The 27,145-nt window shown below is 44.4% G+C and overlaps 1 protein-coding gene across 6 annotated transcripts in view; it reads right to left on the bottom strand.

The window, feature by feature from the left end:
- Positions 1-27,145, bottom strand: part of RIMBP2 (RIMS binding protein 2) — a 575,178-nt gene that overhangs the window by 275,870 nt on the left and 272,163 nt on the right. For all 6 annotated transcript variants that reach the window (XM_088482099.1, XM_088482100.1, XM_088482101.1 and 3 more), the window contains one exon: positions 19,904-20,044. In XM_088482099.1, coding sequence (XP_088338225.1) covers positions 19,904-20,044 — 141 coding nt within the window. The remainder of the gene's footprint in view (positions 1-19,903; positions 20,045-27,145) is intronic.

The raw sequence follows: 27,145 nt of genomic DNA, 5'->3' as shown, positions 1-27,145 counted from the left end.
TGTGGTAGGGAATATAGATTGTAAGCTTCACTGTGACAGGGACTGATGTAAATGGCTGAATGATCTCTGTGATACGCTGCAGAATATGTTTGTGCTATATAAATATCAGTTAATAAATAATAAATCATGTGGATACTGCCTGCACTATTGTTCCACCCTGCATTGCAACATAGATCTTCCAATATGCAGACTGGAACCTTGTAGACAGATGTCCTGCTAACTCTAAATAAGGCCCTGACACCATGGCCAGCTACCGCAATAAGATACTGCACACAACCCTTTTAGTTACTGCCTCCCTGTGTTCAGCTAGTATCCTTAGTTGCCTTCTTTTTATTGGTATCTTTCCTTACTGTCTCTCCATTTGTTTGTTTTTTGGTTATACGATACTGCTACTGATCCTTGTTGCATCATTCAAATAGTTTAAAGAAGAAAGAAAAAAAAAAAGATACTGCACATTCGTGGCCTTATGAACGTGCATGTGCAGTGTGAGAACAGGCATTAAAATGACAGCGATTCAAAAGCCAGAGGGGGGGGCTCAATTAGCCATGATAAGCCACTTTTCTGCAAAAAATGGCTTATTGTGCAAACTTGTACTTATCGCGCAATCCTATTAGCCGTGGTTTTCGCGGGTGCAAATTCTCCCTAGCAAAAGTGACGAAAAAGTTTTCACCACCTCATGAGCAGGTGATAAGTTGTGCAAAAATAGGAGATATGGTAAGAACTTACCTTTGTTATCTCTATTTCTGCGAAGTCCATAGGGTTCCACAGGATACCTTGGGGTATAGGTGATGATGTCAGGCATCGGACACCAAATAGTTAAGTTTTCAGCCTCCCCGGATGCACTAGGGTCCCCCTCCTATACCCCGCCCCCGAGCCAAGGCATCTCAGTTACGTACCAAGCCATAGGCCGGAGGAGGAGAAGGAAGAGAGAGAAAAAAGATCTGGACACACACAAGAATCACATTCTCACCAGAGGGAGACAGAAAAACCTTTGACCAGAGTAAAGCCCATCTGCAGCACAGGTGCGACAGGGCGGGAGTCCTGTGGAACCCTATGGACTTCGTAGAAATAGAGATAACAAAGGTATTTTCTTACCATATCTCCTATTTTCTACATCAGGGTCCATAGGGTATCCACAGGATACCTTGGGGATGTCCCAAAGCAGTATCCTTCAAGGGTGGGGACGCTCCTGTGCTGAAAGGAGAATCCGCCGCCCGAAGGAAGCATCTTGAGAGGCAAAGGTGTCAAACGCGTAATACCTCACAGAGGTATGGACCGAGGACCATGTGGCAGCCTTGCAGATCTGGACTGCAGAGGCACCACGTCGAGCAGCCCACGAAGGACCCACAGACCTAGTGGAATGAGCCCTCACAGAGGAAGGAACCGGAAGGCCTTCATGAAGATAAGCTTCTGAAATGGTCATACGAATCCAGCCTGCCAAAGTCTGCTTTGAAGCAGGCCAACCCTTTTTACGGAAGCCATAGAGGACAAACAAGGCGTGCGACTTCCTAAACGAAGAAGTGCGGTCAACATAAATCCTTAAGGCCCGCACAACATCCAAAGTGGCCTCACCCACTGAAAGATCAGGTGAGTTAAAAGCCGGCACAACAATTTCCTCGTTGATGTGGAAACGAAACAACTACCGGGAAGGAAACCAGGACGAGTGCGCAGCACCGCCCTGTTCCTATGAAAAACCAGAAAAGGGGGTCTACAGGAGAGAGCCCCTAAGTCAGAAACACGTCTGGCCGAAGCAATGGCCAGAAGGAAAATTGTTTTAGCTGTCAGCCATTTGAGGTCCACTGAGCCCAGTGGTTCAAACGGCGGTCCCTGGAGAGCCCTCAGGACCACAGCTAAATTCCAAGGCGTCACCGGTGGAACAAAAGGTGGCTGAATTCTGAGAACACCTTGCATAAAGGTACGCACATCAGGGATTGCAGCAATCCTACGATGGAACCAGACGGACAGGGCAGACACCTGCACCTTCAGAGACGCAAGGCGAAGCCCATGGTCCAGTCCCGCCTGTAGGAAAGCTAATACTCTAGACAGACGGAACTCCCGAGGAGCATAACCTCTCGGCCGACACCACTGGAAGAACGTATGCCACACACGATGGTATATCCTTGCAGAGGATGGTTTCCGAGCCCTTAGCATTGTTTGCACTACAGAACTGGAAAACCCCCTGGACCTTAATATGGCCGTCTCAACAGCCACGCCGTCAAAGACAGCCGAGTCAGGTCCGGGTGAAGACAAGGACACTGTGACGGGAGGTCCGGACGTAACGGCAACCACAGAGGAATGTCCACGGACAGTCCCCGGAGGTCTGAGAACCAGTGCCTCCGGGGCCACGCGGGAGCTTTCAACAGGAGCGTCCCTCCTTCCTGTTTGAATTTCCGGATTACCCGTGGAAGAAGGGAAAACGGAGGAAACAGATAAGCAAACCGGAATGTCCACCGGACGGACAGAGCATCCACCAGAGATGCCCCTTCGTCTCTTGTGCGAGACCCGTACACCGGCAACTTGCTGTTGTGCCGTGACGCCATGAGGTCGATCTCTGGAAGACCCCACCTGTCCACCAGAAGTTGAAAGACATCCTGGTGCAGAGACCATTCCCCCGGATGAATGTCCTAGCGACTGAGAAAGTCCGCCTCCCAGTTTAGGACTCCCGGGATGAAGACTGCTGATATGGCCGGGAGATTGCGCTCCGCCCAAACCAGGATTCGGGACACCTCTACGAGAGCCGCCCGACTTCGGGTTCCTCCTTGCCGAATTATGTAGGCCACGGTGGTAGCGTTGTCCGACTGGACCTGCACTGGGTGACCTTGGAGAACCTGATGTGCCTGCTGGAGAGCATTGAATACCGCGCGGAGCTCCAAGATGTTTATTGGAAGCTCTGTTTCTGTCCGAGTTCACCTGCCCTGGAATAAGTGTGGACCCGTGACTGCTCCCCAGCCCTGCAGACTGGCGTCCGTTGTCAACAGGACCCAATTCGCCACCCAGAACGGACGACCCCTGTTGAGATGGGTCGTCTGCAACCACCAGGCTAGGGACAGGTGAACCTCCGGAGTGAGCACCATCGTCTGGGATTTTAGACTCTGAGGCAGTCCATTCCATTTGGACAAGATCAATTGCTGCAAAGGTCTGGAATGAAACTGGGCATATTCCACCATGTTGAATACCGACACCATGGAGCCCAGTAACCTCATCGCCGAGTGCAGAGACACACGGCGATTCTGCAGACAACTGAGAATCCTCTGAGGAGATCAGGGTGGACTTCTGCCAGTTTATCAACCAGCCGTATCGTTGCAGTACCGCAATGGTCAGGTCCAAGTGGCGTAGAAGGAGCTCTGGAGATCCTGCCACCAGCAGAAGGTTGTCCAAGTACGGTAACATGCGGACTCCCTGCAGCCGCAGGGAAGCCGCCATGACCACCATCACCTTGGTGAATACACATGGAACTCCCAAAAAGGTAACGCCCGGAACTGAAAGTGGTCGTTCCGGCCGTGCACCAAACGAAACTGAGATGCCTTGGCTCGGGGGCGGGGTATAGGAGGGGGACCCTAGTGCATCCTGGGAGGCTGAAAACTTAACTCTATGGTGCCCGATGCCTGACGTCATCACCTATACCCCAAGGTATCCTGTGGATACCCTATGGACCCTGATGTAGAAACCCCAATTTTTGCCAAAAAAAATCGTTGGTTCAGAATCACTGGAACACTCTCCTTTCTGACTAAGTAAACAAAAATAATTAGCTTAATTTGGCCAATAATGATATGTCATTCTTTGGGGGTGAAAAAGTGCAGATAAATGGGGTAATTGATATGGGACAGCTATATGGGGTGCTGTATGAATGGGACAGGTGTTTTTAAGATTGCAGGTGGATGTTAGAAGTGTATTTTGAAGGTATTTTAAAAGTGGTCTAAAATGACAAATCTATTTATACACGTATAGGCATTTCTATGCACCTCCCACACAAAAAGAACATTTATTTTGCCAAAAAAACACTTGCTTTCCATAATTATTTTACTGTTTAAGAAACATGCATATACCAGCCATTTGACATATTTTAAGAACCTTAAGAATCCCAAATGCTTTTATTAGGTCCACTAATAAACTATCATATTGTTATCCTATATCTGTTTTTCTTTTTTTTGGGGTACAGGCAGATTTTCCCATATTTACCTATACTTATCACGGGTACCACCACAAAAAATGATCACGTGAATGCCGCATCATGTCTTTTGTAATAGGATTGTGCGACAACACGAATGCGCATAGCCATAAGGGGAGATAACTTGCAAAGGTGCGACAACGACGTACCCATCGCAAGTTCTCACATTATCGCGGTTAATTGAATTCCCCACTTAGCATTGAATGTCAACTGCTGTAAAAATAAAATCTTCTGTTTTCATAAAGCTTGAGGAAAAGACCCAGTGGTGGGTGAAATAAATATTATACTATACACCTACTGTATGTGCATGGACTCATCTATCCTCAGAAGGGGACAGTCCGTTCCCTCTAGCATGGAAAAAAATGACATCTCCCCCACAACACAGAAGCGAGTGTGCCCTGCTTTGGCCTGTACAACCTTACAAATGACAGGCAAACCTTAATACGTCTGCCACAGTAAATCCTGTATAATGCAAGAGATTTCAATAAATTAAGGAACATCATTTTAACCAAATCAAATGACCATCATTAACCAGATTAATTTAATTTAGGGATTCATGGCCAGCCTGTATAGCAACATATTAAAGTATATTTAGTTAGGGAATGTAATTGCTTCTTTTTTTTCTGTTACAGAGCAGACCTCCTGGCGGAAATGTCATTGTGGAGACTGGGCCTTTAGATTAGGAATTCATTTACAGACCCTGCTGGTCTGCCATTTAATGATTTAATCAGGTTTGCTATGAGGTTCTGAGCTAGAAGGCATATAGTAATTCAGGTCATGGGCAGAACAGCTGATGGGCTGCTCTCCAAGCACCCATCAGATAAATACAAACTCCCTGAATATATGCCTGCAAAAGAGAAGCCACTGTCCAAAGTTCATATACCACATGCCAATAAGCACATTTTAAAACATTTGTAACATAAAAACATCTGTAACATAAAAATATTATACAACTACAAATGCATTTTAGTATTATTATATACAGTATCATCTAAACGTATTGCGGCAACATAGTAATCATATATTTAGTAATCATATACAGGTTGAGTCTCCCATATCCAAATATTCCGAAATACGGAATATTCCGAAATACGGAATATTTTTAGCATGACTGAGAAAGTGATGCCATTGCTTTCTGATGGTTCAATGGACACAAACTTTGTTTAAAGAACAAATTATTAAAAATATAGTATAAAATAACCTTCAGGCTGTGTGTATAAGGTGTATATGAAACATAAATGAATTTCATGTATGTACACAAACTTTTATTTATGCACAAAATTATTAAAAATATAGTATAAAATTACCTGCAGGCTTTGTGTATAAGGTGTATAGAACACATAAATGCATTCTGTGTGTATATTGGGGTCCCATTCCCAAGATAATTCATTATGATATGTAATTATTCCAAAATACGGAATATTCCGTTATCCAAAATACCCCTGGTCCCAAGCATTTTGGATATGGGAGACTCAACCTGTACATAGCGAGGGCCGGGTTAAAAGACCAGTACATGGTTTTAAATAATTAGGATATTACACAATATTAAAAATCAACAAAAGAGAATAGGCCAAGCACTTCTATAGAGTTCATGAAACTTCAATATAACTTATAATATCCTAATAATGTAACAGTACAAGTTATGTTATTCTTTAGAATACTAACATGTATGTTTAAATGATCGTTATTAAAAAGTAACAGGAAATATGTGAGGAGATGGAAGAGAAAAGGCTGGGGCATTTAGTTTATGTACTCTTGGATTTTAGGTGTGTTTCTTTAAATGCAATAACGGCCTTTTGAGAATGCTTGATTCTGTACTTTTACCAAATGATTGATTGTGAAAGTCTCCCAAATCCATCATGGAATGGGTTGTGTTTTGGAAAAGCAGTTTTCAAAGGTGTTCTTAAGGTGCGTACACACGGGACGATATCTATGAACGATAACGATATTGTTCAACGATAAATCGCTCATATTCATTTTTATGCAGTGATACGCGTCCCCACATGGACGATAACGATATCTATGGTCGTCCATGCAGGCCAACTTGGACGATTTCATCATGATTGACATGTTCAGAGATGTGGCAGGATGACTTCATTGAAATATACCTATCATAGATATCTATTAGTGTGTACACCCAATATTGTTTATCCTGCACTACAGAAATTTCAACGGAAATCGTTCAGCGATATTGTTGGTTGTGCAGATTGTACCGTGTGTATGCAGCTTTAGAACATGTGAATTGTGAAAACAAAGGAACACTGGTACTAGGGGAGGGTGCTATTATCGGAATGGGATTGAAATGCCGCCCGTTCAAATCCCGACAGTGGATGCCCGACATGAGGATATCCCAACTGGGTAGGTAAGTATACTAACCCTCCCTTACTGGTGCCTAACCCTAACCTCCCCCTTAGTGCCTAACCCTAACCTCCCCCCCAGGGGTACCTAAACTTAACACCCCCTACCCGCACATTAAACCTAACCTCCCCCCGGCGGTGCCTAACCCTAACCCTCCCTCCTAGGGGTGCCTAACCCTAATATCCCCCCCAAAACCTAACGCTAACCCCGCAAGACTCCGTAATACTACCCCCCCCCCATGCGGCTAACGCTAAGGACGCCCCAGACTTACCTTCGTTCGGGCTGGTGTCCTTGGTGTTCCGGCACCAGGATTAACATAGGCGTCAGTATTTCGACGCCTATGTTACATCCCTTGCCGGGATTCCATTGTCGGCATTGAGACCTCATCACTACATCCCATTATTATCAGCTCCTAAATAAATCCAAACCAATATATGGGCTGATTGAGAGTTGGGAGCAAAGCAAAAAAGAGCAAGCAAGTTTACACCTTGGTAAATCATGCTGCACTGCAGGAGGGGCAGATGTCAAATGTGCAGAGGCATTTAGATTTGAGAGGGGTGTGTCCAAACTTAGATCTAAATTGCATTGTACAAATAAAGCTCAAACTCAGATCTAAATTGCAGTGTACAAATAAAGCTGTTCATTATTTGTGGACTACATGCAAAAGCAGCCTGTATTTACCCTGCATGCAAAAAAATAAAATATGTGCACCGCTTGCATTGCAACATGGTTTGTTCCAGATATTGTACAAAGTTACTTTGGGTTTTTTTTGTTCGTTTTGCTCCCGACTCACAATCAGCCCCATAATGTGCAGCTGTCAGTGAAGGCATAACATGAAATGTACATATAAAGAGCAACTGTCTCAATTATAAGTGGCCACATTTAAAAACTATATCAGTAAAAGAAAAAAAAGTCATGGAGAGGAGCGGGACAGTATCACTGGGTCCCTTAGGAAACTAGAGGTAGTGCCTCAGCAATGCCGTTCCTGTCTCCTAGGTGCCCCCTTCCACTTCTCTCAATAAAGTAGAGCAGAGGCCTTTTCTCAGCATGTGCAGGTACTCTGAGCAGAAAGGGGGTCAGGGATCCGAGGAGGCCCCAGAGGGAGCTGATCTGGTGTTGCGCGGCCCCTCACAGTGATCACATCACTGCAGTTCTGTCAGGTTCTCCTGACTACAATCTTCCCATATCAGGCCCAACTGACACAGATTCACATTACCACAACGCTATGCCCAAATTTATGACAAAGGACATCGCTTTCAGGGACTGCTTCAGACCCGGTCGCAAGCGCTGAGTGCTCGCAACCGGGTCGATGTTTGCCCACTGGGCATGCGCACGACGGAGCCGGCTCCGTCGTGCGCATGCGCGAGACCCGGCTAGCGACGGGTGCTCCGTCGCTCCGGGTCTCGCACCAAAGGGGCCAAGCTGTCGATGGTGATTGACAACTCGCCCCGTTTGGTAGGCGGGCAGGGGGGGTGGCTGGCCAAACTGAGGCGTTCCCGAAGGAACGCCTGCCATTTGGGGGCGGCCCCACTGACATCACCATTGATGTCAGTGGGAGAGCTTCCGGCTCTGTTAGAGCCGAAAGCTCTCTGGGGCTTGCGGCCACAAGAGCCTACCACAAGGGTCTCGTCGCAAGCCCGATGGTCGCAATGGTCTTGACCATCGCACCATCAACCTGGCCGCTCGCAATAGCTGTGGGTGGTAACCCACAGCTATGCGAGCGGCCAGGAGGCCGAACAAAAAAAAACGCCCTGATTCAGAGCGAGCGCTCTTTCAGAGCGTCCGTCTCTGAATCAGGCCCTCAGGTCCAAGAATAGAATCAGTCCAGCAAAAAACAGGGCTATTGGGATTAATGTAAATGTCCAGTGCAGCTTTGTTAAACTCTGCGCATACACTGTAATAGATAATATTATATATATATATATATATATATATTACACACACACATATATGTATATAATTGAGACTTTATAAATATTATATATAGACTGTCTGATAATACAGACAATATATTTATATAGATTTTTTAAATATTGTCTATGTAATATATCTCAAGGGGTGTGTGGGATACCCTCTATTTGACCTGGTGATTCAGGGGTCTATTTACTAAGCAGTGTAAGGAGACAGAGTGAAAAGTGATAAGAAAGTGATAAGGTGCCAGCCAATCAGCTTCCAGCTGTCATTTTTCCAACACAGCCTGTGAGATGGCAGTTAGGAGCGGATTGGCTGGTACCTTATCACTTTTAACTCTGACTCCTAACACTGCTTGGTAACTAGACCCCATAGTGTTTGAATTGCATACACTGTAATGAATGGGATGTCGCCGCAATACCGACAGCGGCATCTCAACTGTCAGAATACCAACAGATTGTGGAGGTAAGTATTAAGGTTAGGGGAGGCTTAGGGTTAGGGTAAGGCTGCGGGATGAGTGGTTTAGGTTAAGGTTTATAATACTTTCAGAAATATGTCAGAATCCTGACCGTCAGGATCTGTACCCAACCCTAATGAACATATGCATCTCTGTGTGTCACTGGGTGATTTAGAGGAGGACGTTATTCTGCAGCTGCTCAATGGGAGGAAACAATGCAAAAGCACAGAGAAAGGACAGTTTTGTCGGTGGGTCATGGAAGCGTTGCCAGACTGGTGTCAGTTTCTGAGTCTGCCGAGGGGATGCTTGTTTCAGACGGACCTCTTGCACCCAACATAGGGTAGGTGTCAGTCCCAAAACTAGTGATGACAACTGTGTCTGCAAACAGAAATAGTGGGGCGACTCGGTGCGTATGCATGTAGTGTATGTAAAGTTGCTTTATTATTCCCTGAAGAAAATATTAACATTCCGAATGTTGCGCACACGGAGCTCCATGCATCTTAGAATCAGGCCCAGTATATATCATATACAAAAATCCCATTTAACACAGCGAGCGGATATGTGCTCTGCATACTGTATATAACGTCCCCAGCGCTGCACTGACTGACAGGTTAGAAATTACAGGCATGAATAACTTTCCACTCTAGAGGTTTCAAACCTTCTAACCTAATATAACGATACGGTAGAGGAGAGCATGTATGCATGGAGAATGGGAGAATTTCCAGCTATATGTAAAGTAAGATAAACTACAGTATATACCGGAAGAGTATCTATTCAGGTAACCATCTGTATTAATAGAACATACCCCTAGGAAGATACCACTGTCCTTTTCTTTCAGTCTGCAGTAATTCAGTGCCCTTAAGAGGTACTTCATCACCATAATGGAGAATTCTTGCATTAATACTATTAATTTGGGACATTTCTCTCAGCACTATACATTTAATATCTTCACATATTGTCCCTCTTATAGCAGTATTATGTGTACTGCTGATAATGCAAACCAGTATTTTGCTAATGATTCACAAGAATGCACCAGATTTATATACATCAGGAGCTACAGAGATATCAAAGCAGCCATATGCTTTTTTCATAAATGGAAATGCATTTAAAATCATGCAGAGATCTCAAAAGTCTGATAATTGCTGTTTCTGCAGGCTGTATTACCCCAATCGTATCCTCATACATATATAATTCCTCCAGAATAAAAAGAACTTCAAGCAAAGTGCTCATTTTGCAATACTACATAATCAAAGTAACATTGTTAATTATGAAAAGGAAATGTTGCATGTAAGTATGTATACTCATTTGCTGTACATTATATCCTCAATTAGACAGTCACCTTCTCTATTAACAACAAATATTAACATCACCGTGTCTTCTATAATATCACCTGTTCAATAAATTATTATTAATCTGGGTCCAGATGCAATGAATTAAATTATTGTGATTCAGGGGCCTATTTATTACATTTTGGACACATTAATTAACATCTGTTATTGCTGCTATTCACAGTGAGAACAGATTAATTAAGGTGGGTATCTTCGAAGTCATGGCGAGACAGCACAATTGATGAGAGGCTGTCCCAGCAATGACTTCCCAACATTTTTTATCCAAACTGTTTTTTATTAAGAAAAAACAAAGGTCATACATATTTGAAAGCAAGTGACAGCAATACGAAACATCTAATAGTGACAACAATATGATACATTGCATAACAGTTCTTTACAATGGGATAACAAAGAGAATATATCACATTTCAATTGTGCATTTAGCGGTATATTTACACAGGTTTTTAGATTTTTAAGTTCTACCTAACATTTATTTAGCACATTCTAGAAGATAATAGCTAAAATTTGATTGGTTGCTAAGGGCAACATCTCCACTTCTAAAAACCTGCACTATACCCCTTAGTTTTAGTACTATGGATATTTTCCAAATCGTACAACATTAATATAAAAAGAGAAAAACAAAGAACCAAATGAAAATGATACGGAAAGTCAGAGGGATGAATAAAGGAGGTTAGAGAGACTACACCACAACTGTCTCAAGGGGGCTGGCAAACTGGTCCCATTATCTGGCTAACCAACAGCTGGTAACCAGGTGGCAGTAAAATCAGTAGGATTACCCAATGAAAAGGAAATAATATGGTTCTTGTCCATGTAATAATCAATCTTCTGATAGAAGTAGCCGAAGTTGATTTCCATAGAATCGGGATCACGGCTTTTGCTGCGTTATTAAGGTTCCTTAAAAGGGATCTTTTATAAGTGCCAGTAGGACCGGAGGTGATATTTAGGAGCCAAAACCCCAAGTCTTTAGGGACATCTCCCCTAGTATAGCTGCAGAGTATTTAAAGACATCAGACCAAAGCGGGGAAAGGAATGGGCAATCCCATCAAATATGTAGGTGGCTTCCAGGTGCTGTTTTATATCTCCAAAATTCATTGCTAACTCTGGGGTAGATTTTATGCAATAGGACAGGATATCTATACCAACAGGAAATTACCTTTATAAAGGATTTCAAGAGGTGCAGAGCATAACGAGCTAGCATGGGTGTTCTGGATTTATTCATTTTTTTTTACTTTCAAACATTTAAACCTCCTTCACAGCTTGTTTATTGCAGTAGTGAAGAAGGTATTTGTATTAGGCATGCATACTCTTCAGACTGTCGGGGAGGGACCCGAAGACCCTTCTGAGAAAAAAATGTGAAATGTAGACTATTGGCTACAAACGTTAATGCCATCTGAGGATGGCGTTGGTCAAGGCCGTAACTAGCAGTATACAACCTGTGTTGTCGCACAGAGCTCTGTGGATGGCAGCATCGCTGCCCCACGGCCGTTGCTTCTGATAGCAGAGCAGCCAGTATCGGAGTGGCAGTGCCGCCCATAGTGTCCTTTGGACGCTACAGGCAGGCACCCTGCTGTGAGTACAGCTGCATGCCACTCCTGCATTTAAGGATGCTGTCGGCCCTGCCCCCTTTGCAAATTACATGTTGACATAATTCGCAAAGAGGGCGGGGCTGGTACAGGGCACTGTTAAACCCTGTTACAGCCCTGGCGTTAGCTATCAGGGCCCAGCTCCAAAGAGCTAAGCTTTATGGAGCTTTATAAATAGCTCCAGCTCTATATTTCTGAAGGCGCTCAACAGTACTAAGTACCAGCATCTTTTTTCCAGAATCAGGAAATTCTTCTACCATCATCACTAATACTTTTTTACACTCCTGTCTGGAACCTGGATCACCAGACTACTCTATCCCACCTACTTTAAAGGCCAGGGAAACACTTCCCATTCTACATAACCTTCATCAGTTTAGGAGAGTACCAATACCTTTTTATCATAGAAAAAAAAAGCACTGAGTATCTCCATAATGCAGTCCCCTCTGTGAGTAATGAGATCTGCGGTATCTCATGTTACTTAGCTGAATGAAGGAAGATATCTATCAAGGATACTTAAATCATGTGTTTCTGCATGATTTAAGGGAATGTTAAGCTTGATATATAGGCCCCTCCGATTATTCTTATGATCTAAAAACATATTCATCTCAAAATGATTATGCACATTACAATTTTTTCAACCTAGTTTGACCACAAATATGACAAAGCAAGGCTCAAAATCAAGACGACTGTATATGACATTACCCATAAAAGGATCCGGCTTTTGTCTGCCTAACAGCCTGATCTTAGGCCCTCATTCAGACCCGCTCGCAAGCGCTATGCGCTCGCAAGCAGGTTGATGAAGAGGGCCTGCGCACGTGCAGCGCTCACAGTGCGCGTGCGCAAGCCCCGGAGCGAGTGACAAATTCACTCGCTCCGGGGCTCGCTACAAAATGTTGATCGACAGCTCACCCCGTTTTGTGGGGGGGTGGCCGGACAAACGGAGGCGATCCTGAAGGAACGCCTGCCATTTCTAGGTGGCCCTACTGACATCACCAGTGATGTCAGCAGGGAGCTTCCTGCTCTGTTAGAGCAGGAAGCTACCTGGGGCTTGCGGTAGTCGAGACCCTACTGCTAGGGTCTCGTCGCAAGCCCCGATGGTCACGATGGTCTCGACCATCGCACCATTACCTGGTCACTCGCTAAAGCTGTGGGTGGTAACGCACAGCTTAGCGAGCGGCCAGGAGGCCGGCTTTCAAAACAAAAGCGGCCGCCCTCATTCAGAGCGAGCGCTCGCTTTTGCGAGCGGCTCTGAATGAGGGCCTTAGTGTTTTGGCAACATGTATGTGAAGTAAAAGTGAACTTGTGCCAGGTAGCTATGCACTCGGACCATGTATGAGCACCTTCACACCACTAGTCACAATAACCACAACCCATAAACAATAATTAAACCTTAATCTTCAATATGCAGAACCAGAAATCTATCAGATATTCCCACAAATTCCTTACATATCTATACTTACATAAATCACACCACACCGGTATACTACTCACCACAAACAGTATCGTATGGGCTCAATTCAAGCAATGTAAAAACAATATACTTGTCAGGTTACGGCCTAGGATCGACCATTACTTACCCCAGCACCGACTTCCACTGACTTCTTCAGCGGTCAGACGTCAGGTGCGGCGGCGAGTGACACGCTAAGGATTATGCCTTAGGAGTGCTTGGACTTGCATGTGTTGCCCTGTGACTTGGTTACTGCGGTTGCCGTCATGAGTGCAGCCATGTCTTCATCACCTGACTAATCCTTTACCCAATGGTAGCGTGGTTGCTGCAGCTGACGCCGGCCTCCAATGGACTGCTACCTTGGGGTATATAACTGGGCTCTGGACAGCAGGAAGTTGCCTGTACAACGTCCGTTCTTCTAGTGTATGCTTTTCGTTACTACGCTCCAGGTTCCGTGCTCCTCTCTTGTCAGAGCTACTTCTAGTGTAATCCTTAGTATCAGTGCTGCGACTCCAGCCACAGCGTGTGTACTCTGTACCATCATCATGTACATCTCGTGCTACCATTCCTGTGTCTGTGCTGCGACTTCAGCCACAGCGTGTGTATTCTGTACCATCATCAGGTACATCTCGTGCTACCATTCCTCAGTGTCTGTAGGGCGACTCCAGCCACAGCGTGTGTATTCTGTACCATCATCAGGTACATTTCCCAGTGTCTTTGGTTGCATCCTCTATTCCCACTGGTATCGGATATCTGACCAAAGGGCTGCGACCTGCTTGCTGGATTCAGTATAAACCCAAATCCCAATTGGAGGGGATCACTTTTGAACACCTCCCGGCAGGTTAGACTCCGCGCCTTTGTTCAGGTCTCGCCAACATCCGGTACTTGTGGATGAGGAGGACGTATATCCAGGCCCCTCGCCTCAGGTTCATTTCCCAACCCGGGACCTTGACTTCCAGCTCCTCAAAAGGAGATCTCCTTAATAGGAACGTGACAATACTGGGGCATTTCCCTGTTTACTACAAGTGTCTAATACCCCTTTCAGATATACAACCCGGGAAATTTCCTGCTCAGACCCAGGAATTTTTCCTGTGCAAATTCCCGGGTATTTGGTCGAGACATCCCTTTCACACTACAGTGTCTACCAGGGAAATTCCCAGGTAGACCCCTTTCAGACAAGAGCAGGGTTTTTCTGCTTACCTGCCTCTTCTCTGCCGTCTGCTCCTCCTAGCCTATCCCCTCTCTGTCTGATGATTTTGATGTCATCATTCAGCTGCCGGAAGCCGGCCAATCATAATGCAGATTTATTTTTTATTATTATTTTTTTACATTTCTTTTAATTCCCTGGTGGTCCAGCAGGAGTGCGGGTGGCCCGCTATGGCTGGGACCAGTCGGCGGTCTCCAGCGCGGGTGTCCCCACCGTCCGGCTGGGGTTCTCTGTACACAGCCGGCCGGCGCTGGGGGTGGTGAACGGCAGCGCTGAGCATCCTATAGGATGCTCTGCGCTGCCAACTCAAAGCAGCAGCACTGAGCGTCCTATAGGACGCTCTGCACTGTCAACTCCATGTAAAAGCTGCTCGGTGCTGCCCGGGGGTAGTAAATTCCAGAGTAGCATCATTCAGACAGAAGCAAGGTAATTTCCCGGTCGATTGAAGGGGCGGGTACCTTTCAGACAGACGCGGCTACCCGGGAATTTGGCTGAGGCAGGCCAAATTCTCAAGAATCTCGAGATGTCGGAAAGGGGTATAATTAAGCAAAATCCCTTAGACAACTAAAGAAACAAGTACAGATGTTATCACCACATTTACACGTTCTGTTTATCAGCCATTTTTGTAAATCACATACAGAAACCCTTTTGCTCATGAAGGTCTGGTTATTAAAGTCTATTTCTGTTTCATGATTACTTTTTAATCACTTAAAACATTTATTTTAACTATTTATCATCTTTGTATAGCACAATATAAACTTTACAACAGAGATAACAAACATCAATGTTCATAGATTTAATCTCTTTCCTACTTCAATAGTATTCTATGATCATCACAAAGGCAGAATCACACTGGGTGCAGGGAATGAGGCTGTTGTGGGGCCTAGATGTACTGCAATGCTGGGGTGCCTCCCGTCCACGGGCTAAGCAACCTGCTCAGAGCAGAGGCGGTGGCCTGTGGGGATGAAGCAGCATTGTCGGGGCCTCCACAAAATGTTGTTATGGGGCCTGGCAATGCACGTTTCCACCCGGAGATCAACATTTACACTGTCCTATTCTTCTACTTTCATTAAAAAGTAAATCATACCAGTTTGTCTCTTATTTACATGAATAAACTGTATTATGGATGATAATTAAATGCTGAATCTTTCCACTGATCAGTTTACAGTAAACATCCAATCATTTGAGCTAATGGGTAAAAAATCTAGATAAGTGAAAAGTAAATATTTTTTAGAAAATTTGCCTCATTCCACATTTGGGTGCTGGATTTTGCATGTTTCTCTCGTGGAATTTGGCCTTCAGTGCTCTGCACGGAAATTATCTATCATTTTTGTTCCACCCAGAATTCCCCTAATTTTTTGTTCTACACAGAATTTTCCCCTTTATTTTTGTTCAACACAGAATGCCCTGTATCACTTCACCCAATAATTTTACCCTGCCTGGAGTACCCCCATATTTTTTTTCCTACCTGGACTTCCGCATTATCATCACATAACATGTAAGTTAAATTAAGTCATATACAGATGTGTCCACATACATCTTACTTCTTTGCGCGTAAAACAGCCCTTCTAGTTCTGCGACGAACATCAAAAAATTATAAAAACATCTGAATTTCCATAGTTTCATTTGCATTCACAAGTTGACTACTTGCTTGTGTGCCGAATTTCATTGGGAAATTCTGTAACACAGAAAAAGTCTCGTGTACCACAAAACAATACCTTTTGGTTTGCTACACTGGAGCCTCAAAGCACTGCAATAGTGAGTGATATTCAAAAAATATGGTTATTATTATTATTATCCTTTATTTATATGGCGCCACAAGTGTTCCGCAGCGCCTTACATAGAACTAATAACTGAACAAGAAACAAGTAACTTACAGTACATTACAGTGCAGGACAAGGACACGATTTATATACATTGCTGCAATAGCGATTAAAGCACTCACAATAAGCTGCCGGGAGTTGTCACGTGTTAGGTGCCCTTATGGGGAGTAAGGAGTAGAAGCAAATGTAAAGAGAAGCACATGAGGGAAGAAGTCCCTGCTCGTGAGAGCTTACATTCTAAAGGGGAGCACCGATGTGCTCGCAACCGGGTCAATAGTTAGCCCTGCGCACGTGCAGCGGCTACACTGCGCGTGCGCAAGCCCCGAAGCGAGAGAGAGACTCTCTCGCTCCGGAACTCTCTACAAAAGGGGCGGCTGTCGATGTTGATCGACAGCTCGCCCCATTTTGTAGGCGGGCCGGGGGGGTGGTTTCCAAAACGGAGGCGTTCCTTAAGGAACGCATACCGTTTTGTTGGTGGCCGCACTGACATCATCAGTGATGCCAGTGGGGAGTTTCCTGCTCATTCAGAGCAGGAAGCTCCCTGGGGCTTGCGGCTGCCGAAACCCAACCTTAGGGTTTCGTCGCAACCCCGATGGTCGCGATGGTGACCATCAACCTGGTCGGTCGCTAAGCTGTGGGTGGTAACCCACAGCTTATCTAATGACCAAGAGGTCGCACTAAAAAAAAGGAAGCGGCCGCCCTCATTCAGAGAGAGCGATCGCTTCTTGCGACCGCCTCTGAATGAGGGCCATGGTCCCATTTGTATGGAGCCTGCATGATTCTGTGTGTCAATATTATAGTATTATATTATAGTATTATTATTGCTAAGACAAGATGTAGTTTTACAAGAGATTCAAGGAATGTAGAAGAGTAGAAATCATTTTGTTAGGGAATACCTGAAGAGCCTCTCTTACTGCAAAAGAACATTTTTTTTTCTTCATTTTTTTGCACAGGTGTTTAGGAAATGTTGCCAATCACAGTTGTGTTATACTTTCAATGTTAAAGGCAAATTAGATTGATTTTACAAGTACAGCCTTTATACAGTAAGTAGATTGTACACATGCATAAAGAAAATAAGTAGGTGGATTTGTGCATAAACAAGTATATTACATGTCCACATTATTGGAGTTTTCATAAGACATTAACTAATTTCTTTTGTCAACACAGCATGCATATTTGCTGTCTTAAAAAAATAGGTTTATTTATTAATCTATATGGAAATCTTTAAATTGATCTGTAATATTGTTGTATAATATCATTTCTAATGTGGATATTATGGTGTATATTTACTAAAGATCAATTTTAATCAATTTAAAATTGATCAACATCGATGTTGTGTTTCTGGGGCTAAATCACACATCTACTAACAGACAATTTTTAATTTAGTTTTTTTAAGTATTAGTAAATGTGTGATTTAGCCCAGGAAACACAACATTGATGTTGATCGATCAAAATCGACCTTTAGTAAATATACCCCTATCTTTCTAAACTTTCACTAAAAACAAGCTTTTAGCAATTACCACTCATAAGTATTGGTGACAATAGTTTAGCAACATGTACGGAGATATTTGTGCGAATGTGGTTCTACCTACATACACCTACTGAGAGCAAGAACCTTTCACATGTGCGTAAACAGATGCTGTTGTGTAAATATGCACATTGTGACTCATGCACCTTTGTTATGATGGATAAACAGTCTCTCATATGGCTGTATGCATACTGTATATGTAATGTGAAACACAGCTTATTTAAGTTGCCTTGCTACAAATGTAGGATTTGGACAAGTGCTATTTTGCATAGAAAATAATGTATATAACTCTATATATGTACATCAACCAATTAACACATTACGTGTATATCTACAGCTTATTTTAGCCTAAATCTGCATTTAGATGCACTTGTGAAAGGGCCCTAAGGAAATACAGCTGCTTAATCATCCTGTAATACTGACACTAAAGTTATTGTATGAGTAGGAAAGGGCTGCAGTATAGAACTTCTGTACATCTAAGATGTATGTATACTTATTGATATTATTTCTATGGATATTAAAGGTTTCCCAAATACAGAGGTTACTATGCTGTGTACCTTCATTTAAGGCAGTGATTGGGTTAAATACACTTTGCAGTAGGCATAAAATGCCTCTTATCTGAATCTATTTCACAACAGACTGTACTCCTGTGTCTGTTCCTGCCTGTCCCTGTTTATCAGTCCCAGCCTTTGCCTGTCTATCTGCAACTGCAGCCAGTGGCACTTGCCAGCGTCACTAAGTAACTAAGAGGTGAGAGGACCTGGCACTCCTTTATTATGTACAGAGCAGATTAATGACAGAATAATAACAATGCTCCTGGGCTAGAGATACAGATTCTGTGTCATTGTAACGTAGGTGTCATGGCAATGTAAGTGAGATGAGTCCTTCCTGCAGGTTCATCTCTATTCACCAGGGCTGAAAAACCACAGGCAACAGTTTTGCATGAAATACTGGCATGTATTGCTGAGGATCATGTGTCTTCTGGACTGTGTCATATGTACTTAACTAATTTAGACATGACGGGTATTCAATGTAATCATAGTTTGTTTACTCATTGCACATGTAGAACGTTCAGCGTTATTAGTGTGGACCAGTCAGCAATAATTAAAATGTTGGGACATTAGACAGGGCATGAAAACCAGTATTATAAGATATCAACCAGCAATACATCATAATCAAAGGTTCTTAAGTGGGAAATGTTTCAAACCATCTAAACAGAGAAGTGGACAAATGGAGAAGTTGCCTTTAGACCAATCAGTTTCTACCTATCATTTTATAGAATGATTAATGCTAGATACAAACTAATTGGTTACTATATAGACAACTTCACTTGTCCGCTTCTCCATTCTTAAGAAGGATTGATACATTTCCCCAAGTCTAGGGAAAGTCATGGTTTCAAAATGTTTGTCCCTGGCAATGTCTCTTATCTCTAATACTGATTAACTACACTGTAATCACACTTGCCTACTGGGAAACTCCCAAATTTCTGGGAGCTCTTCCGGACTGTTGAGAAAGTAGACCAGCCTCCCAGATCCTGCCCACCTCCCCATTGAAATGGGTGGTCTGGGTGTGTGATGACATGATTTGCATCATCTTGGCCACACACACTCTAAAATTCACATACAGATGTGTCCTCATACATCTAGCCTCAATACGCAACGCAGTGCGACTTGCCTGACATGAGTGAGCCAGCAGGTCCCGTGCTACTCTGCTAGCATTAAGCATTTTTTGTCGCTGAAAATGCGTCTAAATCGCAATGCGATGAGATTAGGACGCACCAGAATACTGTGCTGATTAATTTATTATGTGACACTTGTATATCTGTGTGCGACGCCCAAAAAGATGCCCGGCGATAACAGAGTCTCACATGACTTGGCGCGCAACGAAGGAGCTATTTAGCGCAACTGCAGCAAAGATGTATTAGGGCACATCTGTAAGGCACCCCCAAGAGCTGAGTCAGTGCTGAATGGGAAAATGAGCTAAAGTAGTAGCCTGGTAAATTCACAATCATACATTTAGAGAGAGAGAAAAAAAAACTAAATTTGTTAAAAGCAATTCATAATGAAACTTACTAGAAAGCTCCACCGCACTTTATCTGGAGATACCAAAGTGACATTGGATTTAAAGGAGCTAGAATTCTCCTCTAGGAGATGGATCTGGCTGTATGTTCTGTGCTGCACAGATGGCGGCAGACACTGGAGATCATTTCTGAACTGATGAGAAAAAGAACAAATAGTTACAAATTACAATAGGTCTAGGGATAACAATCTATAAAAACAAACATTTAATTAAAACACAATTAGTTTACAGATAAAATGAGAGATTAATCAGATTATGTCTACCAGGCACCTCTGAATGTTAAGGTGCCCATAGACGGTGCGATGCACCTTGTAGGGCGACTGCCGATCCGTCGGCAGACGGATCGTGCTGTCACCGCCGGCAATTGTGCGGTCCCCGCTGACCGCACGATATGCTGGCTCCCCCCTCCTCCATCTGAATGGGATCGTACATCACATCCCAGATCAGATGAACCTGCAGGAAGATCTGGGGATGCGATATACGATCCCGTGGGTGCGCGCAGCACGATATCAGGTACAATATTGTGCCCATACATGGCACGATACAGCACCTATATCGTGCCGATCCGTCGGATCGGCACATATATCGTGCCGTGTATGGGGGCCTTTATATATTCTGAGACTTTGGGTAAAATTGTGTGAATTACTGCAAGGCCAGGGGCCAAATGTAATAGGGTGAGAGTTTAGAAAATGTGAGCATTTAGCAGTAAAATCTCACATTGGTCGAGTTGTATCTTCAAAATGGGAAAATATCTGGATTAGAGTTTAAATCTTAAGTTTTTTTAGTCTAAAAACATGGGAGTTTGCATGTTCTCAGACTCTATTACATTGGGCGAGTTTAAAAAGTGCGAGAGTTCACTCCTAAAATCTCACATTTTCTAAACTCTCCCCGAAAGTTAGGAATCAGGCTTGTTAAATAGTTGCCAAGAGTCCAAGATTTCAAAAACAGTCCTAAATTTCATCTTGGAAAATGAGTGTGGGGCATCATCTCAAATGGACTTGGTTTTAGTGGATTGGGACATATTTTGCACCTGGTAATTATATACCTCCATAACAGTGTTGTAACTTCATCCCAGGTGCCCGGAGGCAAGATAAATGTTGGTGCCCCCTGCCAAATCAAAATGTACCACCCCCCAGAGCACCTATGGCAGTCCCAGCTGCCACCCCCCTAAGCAGATCCCCCAGTAGTGGTCCCCCTGTGCAGTGCCCTCTGTAGAGGTCCCCCTATGCAGTGCCATCTATGTAGTGCCCCCCAGTAATGGTCCCCCTATGCAGTACCTCCAGTAGTGGTCCCCTTTTGCGGTGCCCCAGTAGAAAGGGCCCCCTGTAGTGCTCCCAGTAGTAGCCCCCTGTAGTCCTCCCAGTAGTAAGCCCCCAGTAGTAAACTCCCTGTAGTGCCCCCAGTAGTAAGCCCCCTGTAGAAAGCCCCCCGTAATGCCCCCTGTAGTAAGCCCCCCGTAATGCTCCCAGTAATACCCCCTGTAGAAAGCCCCCAGTAATGCCCCCTGTAGAAAGCCTCCTGTAGTAAGCCCCAACATGTCCCCTGTAGTAAGCCCCAGTAATGCCCCCTGTAGTAAGCCCCAGTAATGCCCTCTGTAGTAAGCCCCCGTAATGGCCCCTGTAGTATGCCCCTGTAGTAAGCCCCCTGTAGTAAGCCCCCAGTAATGCCCCCTGTAATGAGCCCCCAGTAATGCCGTCACTCCCATAGTGCATTGCGGGACCCGGAAGCGGAGCTCAGGAGTGAGCTCCGTTCCTCCGGTTACCGCCGGGGGGAAAGAAGGAGCCGGGCGCCCGCTGGTAACACACTCAGCGGGCGCCCGGCAAATAGGGGGTGCGACCGCACCCCCCCGTACTGACGCCGCTGGAGGTGGAGTGCCGATCAGCGGCACTCCATCTCCATAGCAGTGCCCGGAACGGCCTGGGGGACAATGGAGCCAGGTGCCCCCTTAAGGGCTGGAGCCCGACGGCAAATGACTCCATTGTCTCCAGGAGTTCCGCCACTGCTCCACAATCCAGAGTTATTTGCACAAATGTGCAGATGAAACTACCCTTACTTAGGTACGTATCCTATCCCAATTTTTGGGACTGACCATAGTAGAGTACTCAATGTCTGCTTTTGTGGGATCGCTGCTCCAATGTGAAATACACATGGGAAGAGTAAAAAACAGAAATAAAAAATCCTGCAATCCCCATCCCCTTCATAAATGTTACCTTTCCTATTTTATCCCTAAATGTTGCTCAATACAGCCTTTTAAATATTTGAAATGAACCAAGAAGGGGCATAAGGACAGCCTTTATTACATGCATGTGTGATGAGTTGGAGTATAACAGCAGTTACAGTATACATGAGAAGCTATACTGGAAAAAGTAAACTATTTTGTAGAATCTTGTCCATTAATTCTCCATGTGATGTTACATATTTTCATTAAGAGCTATTTCATAGAATGGGACCTATCATTTTCACAAGAAAATGTAGATATATCGCACCCTCATTCTCTTGCATACTGGCATTTTTGATCGCTGGTATGCAGGAATTCTTAAAGACCCCATACACGGTGCGATATGTACCTTGTGATGCAACTTGCGATCCGACAGCTGACATATCGGGCGGTCCCCACACACGGAGCAATCGGGTGGCCCGATATGCCTGCACCCCCCTCCCACACCCGCATAGGGCTGCATGGTATCATACATCACATCCCCAGATCAAGTGAACATGCAGTAAGATCTGAAGGTACGATGTACGACCCCAGGAGTAGCGCGCACTAGCCTATATCATGCCCACACACGGTACAATATACCAGCGACATCATACCAATCAGTCCGATCGGCTGCTACATCGCACCGTGTATGGGGGCCTTTACTTTCAGAGATAGCTCTTCCTATAAGCTCAGATCATGAGAAGACCCAAGAGTCCAATTGCGCATTTTCGGCCATCGACCTGCTATTGTGTAGTGATCACTGTGATAACCACACATTAACCACTACACTGCTGAAATGTCATGGAGTCTAGGTATGGGGGAAGAACTCCCCAACCTAGTATATAATAATTAAAGGGCACCCACTTTAGAAAAATAGGGGTTCCCCTCTTTCAAATAATGACACCCCTTATTACTTAGTATATGCAGTGCCATACTTACAGACTTTCCTTATCTGCCCCCCGGGAGATGCCCGTAAAGCAGATACAGCTGACCACTTTGGGGGCCAGGTTCCTATGTCATTAGGCCCTGTCCCGTCACAGCAAATTGCTGCAAATCACGGGAGCACGAGGAGGGGACGTGGCTAAATTATGTGATTTGTGACATTTAGCCCCGCCCCGTCCATAAGGAGCTACGATTCATGGCATTTATGCTGCGATTCCCAGCAATTATTTCCCCATCCTGTCGACTTCACTAAGGAGTGGGCGGGATGCGAGAGATCCGGATACTCTTCCAGGGGTATGTGCAGTGCCCAGAGCCGTAACTAGACTTTTTGGAGCCCTGTGCCAGAAAGAGCATTGGCGACCCCCCCCCATTATTTTTCAAATAGGGAAATAAGAAATGCACCCGTAAAAGGGCCATGGCCGCGTGGGGAAGGGCCAGAGAAGAGATAGGGGCGGCCAGGAGATGCTGGTGATAAAAGAAGAAGAATCTACAAGTGAGAATGACAATAAACAGAAAATTGACAGGCCCAAATAGCGCCCCCTGCCCTGCGGTGCCCTGTGCCATGGCACAGGTCGCATTACCCTAGTTACGGCCCTGGCAGAGCCCATCTCCTGGTCACTAAAAAGCTGCTGGCATTTTGGTGTCACCCCGTCAGATGGTGAGACCAAGTGCGCTCCGCACCCCCCACGTGACGGCACAGATCTGCTGTGCACCTATTGTGACCACCATCTCAATAGGCTATATCAAAAGTAACTAATAGAAAATGTATTAAACAATAGACCTGGCTAAAGTTATAACTGGCTAAAGTTAAAATCACTGTAGAGAAAGAGGAATTTATTCTGCCAAAGCGTGCTTATATCAAGAGAGCCAAGGATGCTTTATCGAAAAATGCAATGGGACATCTGATTTGGAACATATACCTGCCGGAATTTCATACACTAGCAATTAACAGCACAGATTGTTCTGTACAATCCAACATGCTGGAAAACCTGATTCACCAATTCCAATCACTTTTTGGCCAGAATCTGTTATCTGTAAACCCCATCCATTGCATATTTATTAAACAATCATCTGCAAAACTCAGAATTACTCCAATTGAATGCTGATGTACAGATGTGTCCTTATACATCTTTGCTGCAGTCGCCCTAAAAAGCTCCTCTCAGCGCACCATGTGCCGTGAGACTCTGCTAGCGCCGGGTGTCTATTTTGGCTGTTACTAAATGATCTGAAACACCGTTTCAAACTGGATCAGACCTAGGACAGACCTCCCTCACACACCAGTGCCGACCCGAGTTATTCCCGGGTCGGCACCGCTCACACTGCACCCATGTGCAGAGGAACTCTTCTGCCGGCACTTGGAGATTACATCATCTCCAAAAGAGAAATCGGGATCTTCCCGTGCTGTAAACGAGACCAGAGTCGTCTGACCCGAGTTACCCATTTACACTGCCCCTTAAACCGAGTCCTTCCAGTGTCCAACGCTGGTCACTGGACCAGGGTTATTTTATGGGACTCTTTTCTACTGAGTCGCTACCTGGGTAGACCCAGCGATAACCTGCGTTATTGTGGCAATGGAAAAGATGTTTATGTTTAACTACCAAATACCCTTATTTAGGATATATTCAGGTAGAGTCTCCCATATCCAAATATTCCGAAATACAGAATTTTTTGAGCATGATTGAGATAGTGACACCTTTGCTTTCAGTGTACACATACTTAGGGGCCTGATTCAGAGCTGAACGCTCTGACCAGAGCGCTCGCTCTGAATCAGGGCCGTCCCAGCTAAATTTGGAGCGGCCACCCACAGCTTATGCGAGCGGCCAAAAAGATGGTCGCGATGGTCAAAGACCATCACGACCATCGGGCTTGCGACAAGACCCTGCGGTAGGGTCTCGCTTCCGCAAGCCCAGGAGTGATTTTGGCTCTATCAGAGCCAAAATCACTCCCACTAACATCATTACTGATGTCAGTGGGGCCGGACTCAGACGGTAGGAACGCCTCCATGTGGCAGTCACGCCCCCGGCACGCCTACCAAAGGGGGCGTGCTGTCAATCAACATCGACAGCACGCCCCCTTTGGTGCGAAACCCGGAGTGACGGAGAGCCCGTCGCTATCCGGGTCTCGCACATGCGCACGACGGAGCTCCCTCCGTCGTGCGCATGCGCAGTGGGGCAACATCGACCCGTTTGTGAGCGTCCTTTGCTCGCGAACGGGTCTGAATGACCCCCTTAGTCTGATGCACAAAATTATTAAAATGATTGTATAAAATTACCTTCAGGCTGTGTGTATAAGGTGTATATGAAACATATGTGCATTCTGTGTTTAGACCTGGGTCCCATGCCTAAGATATCTCATTATGGTATGCAAATATTCCAAAATAAGGAAAAATCCGATATCCAATATACTTCTGGCCCAAGCATTTTGGATATGAGAGACTCAACCTGTATATCATAACTTAAGATCTATACTTGTTTTAGGTTACTCTTTCTCTAAAGATTTCATATTGAGCACATCTGATTGATTTTTAGCCCATAATTATTTCAGGTCATTTATTATGGAGTTTTTAAATCGTTTGATATCATATGTATGTTCATTTTTAAATTGGAATTATATCACTGATCATACAGTGCTGTATTTACTTTATTTTGTTCTTCTTAGCAAGTTTATGAATTTGCATTAAACAAAATGCAGTGCATGTCCACATACTGTGTTCTTCTTTTGTAATGATCCTTTATGATGTACTGATGCTTCTCTTGTATCACACAATAAGCATTTCAATAAAAATTGACTGACAGCGTCTTCCCAGAGATACTGCACCCAGGGACCTTTCGTACCAAAACTCCACTTCAGATTTTTAATAAATGATATGATAATGAGAGATCACATAGGAGCGCTATTCATAGTCGCCAGTAGTCTAGGTTATTTTCCAGGTACACATTGTTCTCAAAGCTGATGCATCCACGCAGATTATGCTTGATAGTGTCTTGGCCCAAATTGAAGCACTCCCATGGGAGTATTAAGAGAGGATGGGGCTCGTGTACAGTCTACGTCTGGGCCCCCAACTCTCTAGCTGGCAGAGCATTAATGAGCACTAGTAGACTCTGCCACTGAGACATAGTCTACTGTGCATGTGTAGGTCTTCTGGGAATTGGCAAAGCAGCCATTTTCCCAACAATTTTTATCTGGGAAAATGGCCGCCATACTATTTCCCCAGTGATAAGTGCAGCACTGCCACTGCTGACGAGGGACTCCGGAGAGGTGAGTATTGTTGAACTGGGTGCAGGATGTGAATCGTATGAGACCCATGTGGCCGTGTGCACGCATAACATGCACCAATTATAGATATGTCACTGAGCATTAAGGTTCCCGTAAAGTCATGTTTACTGAAAGTGTTAATTGCACTTTTTTTGAACATTAATTACCATATGAAGAATTTATGGTAATAATTGCACACAGGGACATTTCCAGTCCACGGATAAATCTTCAAAACCCTAAGCCTGTCCCCGAAAGTAAGGACCATTGGCAACTATACATCATTTTGGTTTGTAACAGACGGCAAATACTGTCCCAACCTTAATATTTGTGTGCTAGACCTTGGGTGTAGTTTCCCAATTATTAGTTTTTACATTTAGGTGCTGATGTTTCTTCTTTTCTTTTTTGTTGTTGTTGTATTGTGCATAATAAAAAATATAAAAAATATTTCAAAATATAGCGCTTAAAATAAAGTGGAACTTTAAGATGTTGTTTGCCTATGAGTAAAAATGCACTTACGTTTCCACGTCTGTATAAATCCAGAGCAAAAGTGCGACAATCCTAGCTACTGCACTATGGACCTGATTTACTACAGATGGCTATTGTGATCGTGGCTGCGATTACACACACAGGTCTGCTGCGAAAATATGCTAATGAATGCAATCACAAAGCAGTCGCACAGCCAGCATAGAGACGCTCACTACCGCTATCTCACATGCGTAATAACTTGCAGGTCTGTGTATACATCGGGAACATCGAGTAATATTGGTACCTCACGCAGGAATAACAACAGGTCTGACCTTACTAAATTGCTAACCTCGTCGCACACAGTGAGTACTAA

This window comes from Taudactylus pleione, unplaced genomic scaffold, assembly GCF_031769625.1.
Source record: "Taudactylus pleione unplaced genomic scaffold, aTauple2 ptg000282l, whole genome shotgun sequence".
Lineage (NCBI taxonomy): Eukaryota > Metazoa > Chordata > Amphibia > Anura > Myobatrachidae > Taudactylus > Taudactylus pleione.
The sequence above is the reverse complement of the archived record's forward strand: the minus strand, read 5'-3'. Positions and strand labels throughout refer to the sequence as shown.